Source organism: Amphiura filiformis, unplaced genomic scaffold (assembly GCF_039555335.1).
Source record: "Amphiura filiformis unplaced genomic scaffold, Afil_fr2py scaffold_33, whole genome shotgun sequence".
NCBI lineage: Eukaryota > Metazoa > Echinodermata > Ophiuroidea > Amphilepidida > Amphiuridae > Amphiura > Amphiura filiformis.
In genome coordinates this window covers 699,001-711,578 of record NW_027305497.1, presented here as the reverse complement: position 1 = coordinate 711,578, position 12,578 = coordinate 699,001, and the positions used below count along the sequence as shown (strand labels likewise).

At 35.3% G+C, this 12,578-nt stretch overlaps 1 protein-coding gene across 1 annotated transcript in view; it reads right to left on the bottom strand.

The window, feature by feature from the left end:
- The window catches only part of LOC140143948 (Y+L amino acid transporter 2-like), a 110,832-nt gene that overhangs the window by 42,587 nt on the left and 55,667 nt on the right, over positions 1–12,578 (bottom strand). Inside the window, exons 3-5 of the mRNA XM_072165784.1 lie at positions 9,162–9,261; positions 8,199–8,243; positions 7,274–7,397 (exon numbers count right to left, since the gene is read on the bottom strand). Of these exons, the coding sequence (XP_072021885.1) occupies positions 7,274–7,397; positions 8,199–8,243; positions 9,162–9,261 (269 nt within the window). The remainder of the gene's footprint in view (positions 1–7,273; positions 7,398–8,198; positions 8,244–9,161; positions 9,262–12,578) is intronic.

Sequence of the window (12,578 nt, the reverse complement as noted above, 5' to 3'; positions counted from 1 at the left end):
AGGCAACTATTTCATTATTCATTATTCATTATTTTCAAGGTTTCATTATCAGCGGCCTTTTTCCAATGCTTATGCGCTTTTGTTCATTCTAATTGGGTATCGCCAGTCGCAATATAATGTCACAAACACACATATTAAACATTTCTAAAAGTATAAATTATCTTGCTTTTTGTTTTTCAAGTTTTAAAACAAACTAAATATATTCTGAAATATACCATGCCAGTCTTCTTCACTCCAATTTGTACTAACCTCTCCGTAAACATTTGAGGATAGGGGAAGGGGGCGGGGATTGACTCATTAAATGAATAACAATCATGCAGAACGTACAAAAATATGAAATAAAATTTTGGCACCAATTTGTCAAAACTAGGTCTTTCCTAGTTAAATTACTTACAACATCAACAATGTCCATCTGGTAAAAACATTTTGGCTAGGTTGATTTCTCTTCCCTGGTATCCCAAAGGTATAATTGAAATAAATGGATAGAGCAAGGGTCAAAAACCTATATTTTTAATGCTCAAATATTTAGATGGATTCATCTGATAGTTCTCAAGGCTTTCTATAGTTTTTGAAGGGTTCAAATACAAAAAAAAGGGGTTTAAAAATTTTGCAGAACAAATTTTCTTTCTGGTTTAGTAGTAATTTGCAAAATAATGAATTATTTTCAGATTTTACATCTCAAATGCGGCACAAAATTCATAACGCGGGCGGTGGACGCTAAACTCAGAATCAAGTTTCAAGTGCCTTATCTGTCGGCAAATCTGGGTGTCAGGACTACCGGATTACCACTTAATTTGTACACTGTGTATGTTTTGCCATGAATTAGGAGATTTTAACTGTGTTTCAATAATTGTTAATGCCCTGTGTGCTTGCCATATAGGCTTCAACATGAAAAGTCAAAGTTTTGAGATATTTTCTCCAAATATCTTAAGAACTACAGAACCAAAACTAGGCTTGTTTGTACTCATTTTAATGCATGTGTAATGCCGTACTCATTTTAATGCACGTGTAATGCCGATTCTAAATATGATCATGAAAATTTACAATTTACAATGAAAGCCCACTCAGCGGTAAAAACATCCAAATTAGAAGGGAAGGACCAATGTTTTCATGTGAGGCTGTTCAAATTATTTGCTTGCAAGTGATTTCTTGGGGGAGGGAGGATAGAGTAAACATTTTGGAAACACCAAACTCCCTGCCAATATGGGCTTGATAGAAATTGATATTATATCAGAGTTGGCAATTTTTTTTTAATCGACCTATTTGATTTAAATCGCATTTTTTTTATTTAAATAAATTTAAAAAAAAAAAAAATTATTCAAATTATTCGTGTCAAAGTTGTAAAAGCATTAGTAATGAAGTAAATCAGTTTATTTAAGGAAGAAATTTGCTTAAATTTTTGCAAAATGATAAAAAAAGAGTTGATTTAAATTAGTGATTTAAAAAAAAGTCATTCGATTTTAAAATCGTGATTTAAATCAACTGATTTAAAACGTGCCACTGCCAACCCTGTATTATGTGAATAGTTCTCCGACCTTCTTAGGTCTCCTATACTTGCAATGTGCTCTTCCTGTATTGCAGTGATTGATTGATATGATACAATGGATACACATATCCACAATTTCCTGGAACAGAATGTACAGCCTAATAATTCTACAACTTGTGTGCTGGTACAATTAAGACTTCCGCTTGGATGACAGACTTGGTGGCACACCCAGCTTCCTCAAGTGTTTGTTTTACTGTAAAATATAGTGTCTTCAATGGGATTTTCCTTTTAAAATACACACTACCCCTGTGGAAGATTTTGCTTAAGTCTTCCACAGAGGGAGTACTGGTTTCGAATAGAATAAATAATTGGGCAACTTCCATTTGAAATACTCACTCCAGTTGTGGAAGATATAGGTAAAGCTATAAAACAGGGGGAGTATGGGTTTCAAAATGATTTAAACTTTGCCAATTATATTTGAAAAACTTACTCCCCTGTGGAAGGTATTTCCGAAACCTTCCACAGGGGTAGTGTTGATTTCAACTGGATTAGCCCAATATCAGATTTGACTTAGCTGGTAACGTAACATTGCAACGCATTGTAAAAAAAACAACTTAAATAAATCATGGTTTTTGGCTAATCTAAATCATGGTGGCTCTCAATAAAAACCTGTCACTTAATACATAACAGTGATTGATCAATCAATCAATTAATCAATCAATCGACCAACTCAATCATTCCTTCTTAATCACTAATTTAAATACATTTTAAAAAGCCACCAATATGCATAGCACAATTAATTAAATCCAAACCAATCAATAAAGCAAGCAATGAATCAAGCAACAAATAATTAATCAAATGTTAAATGTAAAGAAATTATGGGAAAAGAGTACACAATATTACTTTAAGGGTAATTCATTACATTATTCAGTGTGTGTTTCTCCTTCCTATTCAATGACTCCCTCAAGACTAGCCAACTTAACACTTACTCCTATACTTTGATCAGTTCGTAATCGGCGGAAATTGTTAGGCTTTTACCAGTACGCCAAAAAGTAGACCCACGCTAAGTGTGATTGTATAGTGTCTGCGTCTGGTCTATATTGGGCGTATTAAATAAAGTAGACAAAGTATAGGATTTAACTAAATAATTTGTGATACTTCTGAAGACATTTGACAAGACAATTTTCAAGATAAAATATATTGATATCAATCCAGAATACTATACGGCCCGCTGATTACGAGCCGATCAAACTATAGGTGTCTTTATATTCAACACACTATTGGGAAAACTGAATTTCTTAAATAAAATGGTGCATGACCGAGATCAAAATAAGCTGCATTGAATGTCTGAAGTGCTAAAATTGGGACAAAGAAAGACTGCTGCAAAAGTGGAAATTTTTACAGAACATATAATTTGTGTGTCTTTTGCGATAAACACAGCTTCCAGCGAAAATAAAATTGAAGGAATATATTCTGTTACGCATAAGTGTACATGTATGTAACAAGCATAGTATTTCAAAATTGGCAAAGCGTGTACAATTGCGAACATTTCCACATTTACAGTACACGATTAAAGTGCTGTACGCAACAATGATATATCCTTCTATATGCTTCAGAGCATGAAATTAAGGTCTCAAAACATAATGCATTATTAGTATTGGGTCATCATCATTATGTACAGCATCGGTGCAGAAACTTGTCACGCCCCTCAAAGATGATGTCAGGCCCTACTTACCAGAGAACTTTGCTACTCTTAAACAATCCACATGCTTTTAACATAAATTCAGCACTTCAGACCAGAATCCATTTACTGCTCTGCATGCTAGCCATAGGCTTCAACATGAAGTCCAAGTTTGAGGTATTTTCTTAAACTATCAAGAGCTATCAAGTATCATAAGAACCACTGAACCAATTAGGCTTGATTGTACTCATTTTAGTCATTTTTCATGCTGATTCTAAATATGGTCATGAAAATGTTCAATACTGATTTTTTTTTAATTTAAAAAAAAAAGTTGAAACTTGTCGTCTGCAATCTACATGTACAGTACACCCACATGGAAAAAGTTAACAAAGGGTGAATACACATTATAATTGTGTTTTACTCTCTACAATATAAATGTTCAAGTAGCTGTACATAATTAGAGGAATTCATCATTAAGACAGTGACTTGGGATGAAAGATAAAGTCACACATGTGTGAGCAAGTGCCCAAGCGCAGAGACATAGGCAAGTTTTGGAACATAATTATGTTGTACAGAATTACTTGACGTCATTATGTGTAGCACATCAAGCAGTACACACCCTATCCAAATGATTGATACCCATCAGTCTGGATGTTAATTGAAGCCTGTTTTCTTATAAATGCAATATTGGATCATCTCAAAATGATCAGACTTTGAGTTATATGCCCTTTTCAAATTCTCTAGGGTAGAATTTTGTATCACCTTGTCTGCAGAACTTATCCCAATCAGATCTTGTGAGATCCCACTTGCATTCTGGTAACAGTATTTTACAAGAATCTTAAGATTCTCCCCATTTACCGATATAGGCTCAACAAATCTACAAGAATCTCTTTAGATTCACAAAAATCAGTTTATACACCTTTTTCCCAGACGTCACTGGTCAATCGATATTGGGTCCAGCATTCAGGTTATCCGTGCCCAAACGCAAATACCATGCCAGCTTGCGTGATCAACTTTGCGTGCGTGGAGCTATACATGTACGTCCTGCGTGAGATTACCAGCTTGCAGTACGTGTTAATTTTGTTACGCCATAAAAAGTAAACAAAATAAACAAAACAAAGATTGATTTTCAAATAGCATGTTTTTTCTGTATCTTTTGTATTCTATAGTATCAAAACAACCTGAAACAAAGGTAACCAGTATACAGTTGCTGTTTAAACAACTATTTTGTGGAAGCTGAAGCAAATGATGCCAAAACCGAGGGGAAAATATGCAGCATTTAGTATTTTCATATTGCGGGCGTGTGGGGAACGTACATGTTGTTTATTTACATCTGAGACCCCAATATCGATTAAGTGACATCACAGGAAAAAAGGTCCATAACAAATCTCTGCAAGAATGGATTTTTGCCAAATTTCCGAGCCTGTGCACCAACAAAATAAGCACAGATATGATGATGATGAAGTATGCAAAGCATAATAGCCTAATTGTTGGGTGTCTTGGTGTGAATACCCATTAGCTAATTAATTTTATGATATGTGTTTTTAAAGATGTAGGGTCTGATTTTATCACATGCTGTTCTCTACCTTTTATAGGGCAGGCACTTCTAATGTTATACATCATGAATCTGGACATTTGGAACACTGCTCAATACAAGATTCTTGCATAAAACTTCAAGGCTTAGTTGCACAAAGATAAAACCATCTTTAGTTCAAAATTATAAACAAATAACCATCATTTTAATATTACTGATTAACAGTAAATTAAGCAAATTAGATTTTTCCATCACTTTCTCTAATAATTAAATATTTGCAATGTATTACATGCCTCCACTGGTTATTTGTTCACAATAATGTGCGTCATTTGCGAAGGACAAGACATCTTTACGTCAATTCTTGGAATTGTTATTAATATTGTACTATTCCTACAAAGTAAGTTCAAGGAAACTAAAATGTTCCAAATAACCAATTTGCAAATGGGGTTGTTGTTAACAAAAATCTTTAGACATGGGTCTCTGTTTTTGCTCTCAAAACATAATTTTGCAGGTTTTTGAGTAAAAGTTACCCTTAGATTTGGGGTAGAGATTTGAAACTCAGACAGCAGACCCAGTCCAAAAATAATTCCAAGTGCCCCTCCCCTTCAACCTGCAAACTTCCTTTTTCTGACCTGGTAAACTGGCTAAGACCTGATAAGCCAGGTCATCTGATCTGGAAGCAAAGTATATTTGTGACCCGATCTGATCTACTCTGGCTGAAGTCAGAAATTTTGAAAATTGAGTTACTACACCATTACTACCTTGCTCAGAACCTAGACCTACTGCAGGCATGAGACTGCTCTTTCCTAAAAATAAAAATAAAATGAAAAAAATGAAAATGCACATGAAATTGGGCAAAAAATACCAAAAACAGGTTGAAATTAAATAAAGTTGCAGAAGCTTTGACTAAAAAAAAAATCAGTTTCAAAACTGAAAATTCTCATGCCTGTTACTGATGTTGAATCCCCAGGTCTTTTGAATGCTTGGTTGCAAAGGTATGAACCTTTGATACATCCATTTTCTTATGTTTTTATTGTTTTTTTCCTCCCCATTTTTGCCTAAATCCCAGTTTCATTATTGCCGACTTCAGCTTGGTCACATTTGTGTTTTATGCGTACTGAAAGTTGAGAGAGCTGACAAGACAATATGTATGTACAAAGAAATGGTGTGGTATCAAACACCGCCCAGCACTAAAGAGTATTCTGAGTAATGTTCTAATCCACTCTACCCATCACTTATTATAAATGTTGTACATAAAAAAAATGTCCTACTGAACAAAGGCGATGTGACGCCAACTTGCAATGTTCTCTCCAAATTTTGATTAAGTTCAGCTTGAAGCCATATCCAGTTTCTAAAATCCAATGTGCCAAAGTGAAATTTACACTTTATAGCTGCAAAAACATGTAGGAATACCATTAAACTATGATCTACCCACTGTAACACATGCACCTTAAATGGGTATTCTCAGTATGGAGTGTATTATTATCATTTACAATAAAGTATAATGATGCTGATCATGAATCAATTATGGTAACCGTAGATGAGATCTTTATTAACTCTCTCCACACAACAAGTTTCATTTTTTCTTGAAATAAAAATTTCAGAATTGTAAATTTTTATTACCATATTTGGAATCAGCATGAAATATGCATTAAAATGAGTACAAACAAGCCTAGTATTGGTTTCGTTATTTTTAAGATAGCTAATTGTGATATTTTGAGAAAATACCAAAAAACATGCGACTTTTTATGTTGAAGCCTATGGCTAGCACAAAGATCATTAATAACACTGGCCACACCGTGTGCACCATTTTGTAATAAAAATATCGATGACGTTCCAACTGGATAATTCAAAGTGACACACTGTGCAGTCAATAAATGCATCAAATACCGATTACCAGGCATATACTGTAACCATAAAAGGGAGGACACTCATCCATCCAGTGATAGTGACTTTATCCATCTATCAAACCAGTATGATAGGCTAACCATTTTCATCGGTATTGGTAGAACTTTTGATACTTTTAAAATTGTTGTCCTCGGCAGTACAGGTTGGTGCAGAAGTTGTCACAGTGCATCTCAACAATGTTCACCTTTCAGAACATCAAAACGATATGTCATGGCACTGATACACATGTGATACGCAAGCAGCAAGATAACAGAGAGACCGTCAGGTGTTTTACATACTGACGGATCTGTACAATAGGGTAAAATCCATAGTGACGGATGTTGAGATTTCACTAAACATAGTTATCAGATAGTGACAGATAATTGTAGCAACCTAATACATTATGTGACATGAACGATTTTACAACATTTTAACGTTTCAAAAATAACTTTCAAAGGTCTTCTTTTATTAGACGCGCGATTTGCTGAACATTAATGGCAAGTTTCTAATCAAAACAATAACCTACTCAACGTTTTCCTGATGTCCATTTCTTGATAAACTTGCGATCGACATCCGTCACTATGTAAAACACCCCGGTTTTACATCTGTCACTATGTAATACACCCAAAGAGAGGTTTGAATAAGGGAGGCTGGACTGTACGGAAAACCCTGACTTGATACCTACCACAGCGACAGCTTTTGAAACACTAAGCTCCTCCACGGTCATGGCGGTGAAATACGCTACATTTGCCAGCACATAGATCACGGTTACAAGTGGTACTGATATGACAATGGCACGAGGCAAATTTCTGGAAAAGGAATGAGAAAATCAATCAATTAGCCAAAAATCCATGAATTATGGGTTTTAAACCATGAACATTCAGAGGATCTTACTTCTTCCAATCTATACTACCAGCCTTTGCAGCTACTCCCCTGCTTGGGATAAACTCAGTGTTGGCTCATGTATGATGCTACGGTAAATCCATCATACTGGCTTGTCAAGGTGGAGACCAAAATAGTACCTCTGCCATTTATTAGCAAAAGCCAGAAATCGAACGAGAATTTGTATCTTTCAGGTTGAGCATTAATTGTTTACGCATGTTGCGCTTACCACACACAAGCTTGAGCGTTGAATGTTTGCGCATGCAGTGTTTATCGTGCACAATCAGCATAACAAATTACAAACAGAACGCATACCTTCAATTGGAATTCACCTGGCGAATACAATAGTTTACTCTCCATGAGCGACACATAAACATGACAAGAGTCTGTTCTCTTTCGGTCTTATCTCTTTATTACCGCAGACTACTACAGACTGTCCTTCAACAGTCAAAATCCCAGTGCTTGGTATGCTGTAAATTCTTGCTTAATCATTATGGCCGATCGTTCGATCGTGGGTGCTTTTCTTCTAATTATGCCAGCATTGCACAAATTCACATATACACAATAGAGCATTACATGTCTTTACGTTTACATGAAAGACTGTAAAAATATGTGGTATGTGCTTAGAAGTTTCATCTGTACATAGCACTTCATGGAATGATCAGCCCTCATTATCAGGTGATTGACTGTTTGTGGTTCCTCTGTCTGAGGTTAGTTATTATACTTACTTGTATGGGTTCTTGAGTTCTTCTGTGACAAAGTTCAAGTAATTCCTGAAAGAAAAAAATGCAAGGCAGCTTTTAAAAACATAGCATTGATAAGCATGTGAACCCTTCCCTTTCAGCGTTGGAAATAGCTGGTATCGCGTAGCAAAATGCTACACAATTTTGGAGTTGAGTAGCATTTTTAGACTTACACACTGTTGTATGTGGATGTACCAAGAGAAAAATAATGAAAACAGATATTGCTACACATAAAAAAATGCTCAATTCCATCACTGTTCCCTTTATCATCTCTTTGTCAAAGCTTCTTCAAACCAAGTGAAGTACGTCAGCTCAACTTCCTCACAAGCCACTTGAGATGCCAAACTCTGCATGCGTATGAGATGATTTCGTAGATACTGAAACCGGTTCGCAATTCTGGAGCAAAAAAAAAAAGCATCATCTTGACCTGCTCATCAACAGGACATGCATACTTGAGATGAGTACTGAGTGATTTCCTGGTTACATTGATGTAGTAAGCTGCATACATCCTGTTCCTCTCATGTATAAAGGTAGTTTCTGCTTTGTACAATACAACTTCTGGCTCTAGGCTACCTTGAAGAGAGTTATCAAAATTCTTACAAACCCCACACCTACCTCCTGTCCCACACCCACCCTTACCCTCCTCAACAAGCAAACAGATCAGCATATAAAGCTATGTAATGACAATCTGATGGCTCAATTCCTTAACAACCCCACCCCTACCTCCAACATTGCCCTCATCCCCACCCTATACATGATGTACCTGTACATGATACCTTTAATACCATCCTCCAAAAGCAAATAGACCAACAAACAATGCCAAGACAATCTGTCCAAGATCTGTGGAATGGGGTTGTACCTCCAAAGGAGTTATTAACATTCTTATAAACCATCCCAGACCCCACCCTCCTCCAACCTCATCCCCACCCGACATCAATGAAGCCTTACCATCCTCCATATGCAAACAGACCAGCATACAAAGCCAAAGCAATTTCTCCAGGATCCGTTGTTGAACCTTCAAAGGAGTTCTCAAAATTCTTTGCTCCACCTGGATGAAAAGACAAAAGAAATAATACAGAAAAAAAAGTTATATTTTTATAATATCCTAAGAGACAATTATTGACATATATCTGGTTTCAATACTTTCCTTGCAATACGCGGTAGAAGTGACGTCATAATCGGATTAACTACCATAGCAATAGATGAATACAATTTTTGAATAGACCCCTGCTGCACTACAAGCAGATTGCACTAATCACCTGTGTATATCAGCAAATATAGATTGAATACAATAACCCTCTTTTCAAAGATACTTATCTTACAGGTGCGAGTGATCAGCCTTTCTTTGACATCTATGGTTCAATGCATCGGTACCACGCGAACGTTGTAGTGCAGGGCGGAATAGCCAAAATTGTATTCATCTATTGCTATGGTAGTTAATCCGATTAACTATGTCACTTCTAGTTCTACGGCGTATAGAGAACAGTCCGGTGTTATTAGGGTGTTTTCGCCAGCCCATTCGGGGCTGGTACCTGTTTCAGGTTTGGGGTCAGTTTACTCAAGAGATTATATTTTAGTGGTATTGGAATGATTTTTTTTTTTTACTTTTTGTGGTTAAATTTTTTTTTAAATATTTTAATTCGATTTGTTAGGAAAAGTAAGTATGTTTTGCTGTTTCAACGAACAAAACGCAGTGAGTATTACCAAAGTTATGTTTGAACTAATTAATTATGACTTTAAAAGTTTAAAGGCCTAAATGTAACAATAATAGTTAATATATATAGCATCATATGGTCAGCAGAAGAAAATCTGACATCACCTATGATGTCATATCAGTGTCCTTGACCGGGGTCCTTACTCCTTGACCACTGAACAGCGTGATATCATGTTGATAACAGATCTATAGAATCAAAATCTTCATCATATCCTCGGATCATATCACAGATTCTCAACAATCTGTGATCATATGGACCATATTGATGTGAAAGTAGTTATCTATCATATCCTGTGTCGTTTTATGGATAAAAATGACTCAAAATGTTATTGATGAAATGGTTGCTATCATAAACATCAGTTTTGTCTTTTCAACGGGAAAAATCCGATGCAAAATAAAGTTTTTAGGGCCTAGCTATAATATGGGCATAATTTATGCATATAGTATTGAACAATGTACCCCATTTGACATGCACTTATAGATAAATAAATTGTCTTACTTTATTAATTTAATAACTTCTTTATTATAAATAAAATGACACATAACTATTTGATTCATAAAATTACATTCAACAAAATGATTGAAGAGAAAACACACAAGGCACTAGGCAGACTGTTATAGAATGGAGTATGTAAGATGCCATGTCCATAGCTCAGCAGGAGTTTCCGACTAGCAATCACACTGATCAGCACATTCAGAAAAACACAGTTTAAGAGTGAAGATTGTAGTGAGTAACCAGTCCTTTATAAATGTGCTGGCCACTTTCTATTATAATATAGTAGGCTTAAACTATACATTGCGAATTAATTAAGTTATTTTAAAATAAAATGTACATGTTAGTTAACTCAAACCGGCAGTGTATATATCGAAAGCAGTGAAATCGGACATTCCTAAGCGAAGATATTGAGTTCGTAAGTTCTGGTATTACAAAATTGGAAATTGAGATATCATGGGTAAAAAGCTGAAAAGACAAAAAACCCAACGACAACAACAACAACAACAACAACAACAACAAAACAAACAGACCAGAACAATTTGGAGTACATGTAATGAATTAAAAGAGTTGACATGAGATTAGGAATTAATGTTTTCTGCTGTTTCAGTGTGCATGTTCTCATCGTTGATGGTTTGGTGGACTGTCATGTAGATGTAAGCGTGATCCTAAAAATGCCTTTCACATTGACCAAAACTAATTACAAGACCTCTTCTACATTGAGGCTGGCTTTCCCTTTTAAAGGGAATTTTTATTGTTTGTTTGTTTGTTGTTTTTGGGAGGGGGGTTGCTCTCCTTTTCTTTTCAACCTTATCTGAAAATCATTACACAGTCTTGTCTGTAAAGTTTTAATTGAACCACAAATTACTGTGTTAAGAGAGTTACAGCAATGTTATATTTTACATACTACATGTATCTTTTATGGAATGATAATGTGTGACACAGCTGAGAGCAATACCATTGTGGACCTTGGGAAGAGACCTTCTTCCTTAAGATGACTGAGATCCCTACTGGTTCTGTTCGTTTGTTTATTCTCTCAGGCCCACATCCTTTGCTATCCTTGCATCCCCCCATGTTCCACATGCCTTGTTAGTGTTAGGTGAAGCCCAAATTGGAAAACCTCAATTCCCAGGGAAAGAAAGATCAGACAGCAGGCCAGAATGAATTGATTGAATTAAGGTTATTAATTATTTTAAACTGTTGTGATTTGGTAGTTCACAGCATCTTACGAATGGTAGTGAGCTTTACTTAAAAACTGCATTGCTCAATTCATAGCGGCGTGTAGAAGAATTAAAATATCACAGATATACTTTCATAGGTGCTGCGGTTCTTGAGTTACGTTGTAAAGAGGGCTAAAACAACAACAATTTTGTAAAAGCGTACATAACTCATTAACAACAATAAATTAAGCAAGTTTGCAAAGTATACGATTTGTAGAATGAACTTTTGCAAAACATCAAGGTGTTAATTTTCAATAATATATTGATCTAGATAATGAAAATCGATTTTTAGGTTGCTTCGACCAACAATACCTCGTCTACCCATAATGAGGCCTATCAAAAATTGCAGAACATTTATTTAATTAGTCATCCATCTTTTTCTGATTTAAAAAAAAATCTGCCTCCCCCTTCCAATAACGATACATTTTGTGCACCGTTTATTTTGTGAAAAATTGCTGACTAATCAGATGCACTACAATGTATACTATACCAGAGAAGATGAGAAAAGAGGAGATCGCTCGAACATATAATCCGATTACCCACAGTTAACCTCCATTCACTTTTCTTTGTTTTGGGTACTTAAAATACCACTTGAAACTTCCTTTGTGGTAATCTGTTCATCCGACACACGCTTTCGACTGATTCGGTAGTTCTCTTAGTGGAGAAAATATTCCACACACGGAAGTACATCATTAAATTCCCAATTTAGCAGTCAAATCATGTTTTTTTTTCTTTAAAGAAAAATAATACTAACCAGGGTGACCATGATTTTTAAGCAGTGAAAAAGCATGATATATATCGCGACTACCATTAAAAAAATCGAAAGTTTTGTTAAGTTATGGAAATTCAAGCATAATTAATTTTCCAGTAAAATTAATATAAGGTCAAAGGAAAAGAAATTTAAATGATAAGTATTTGAATATTTGCGGCAGTTTACG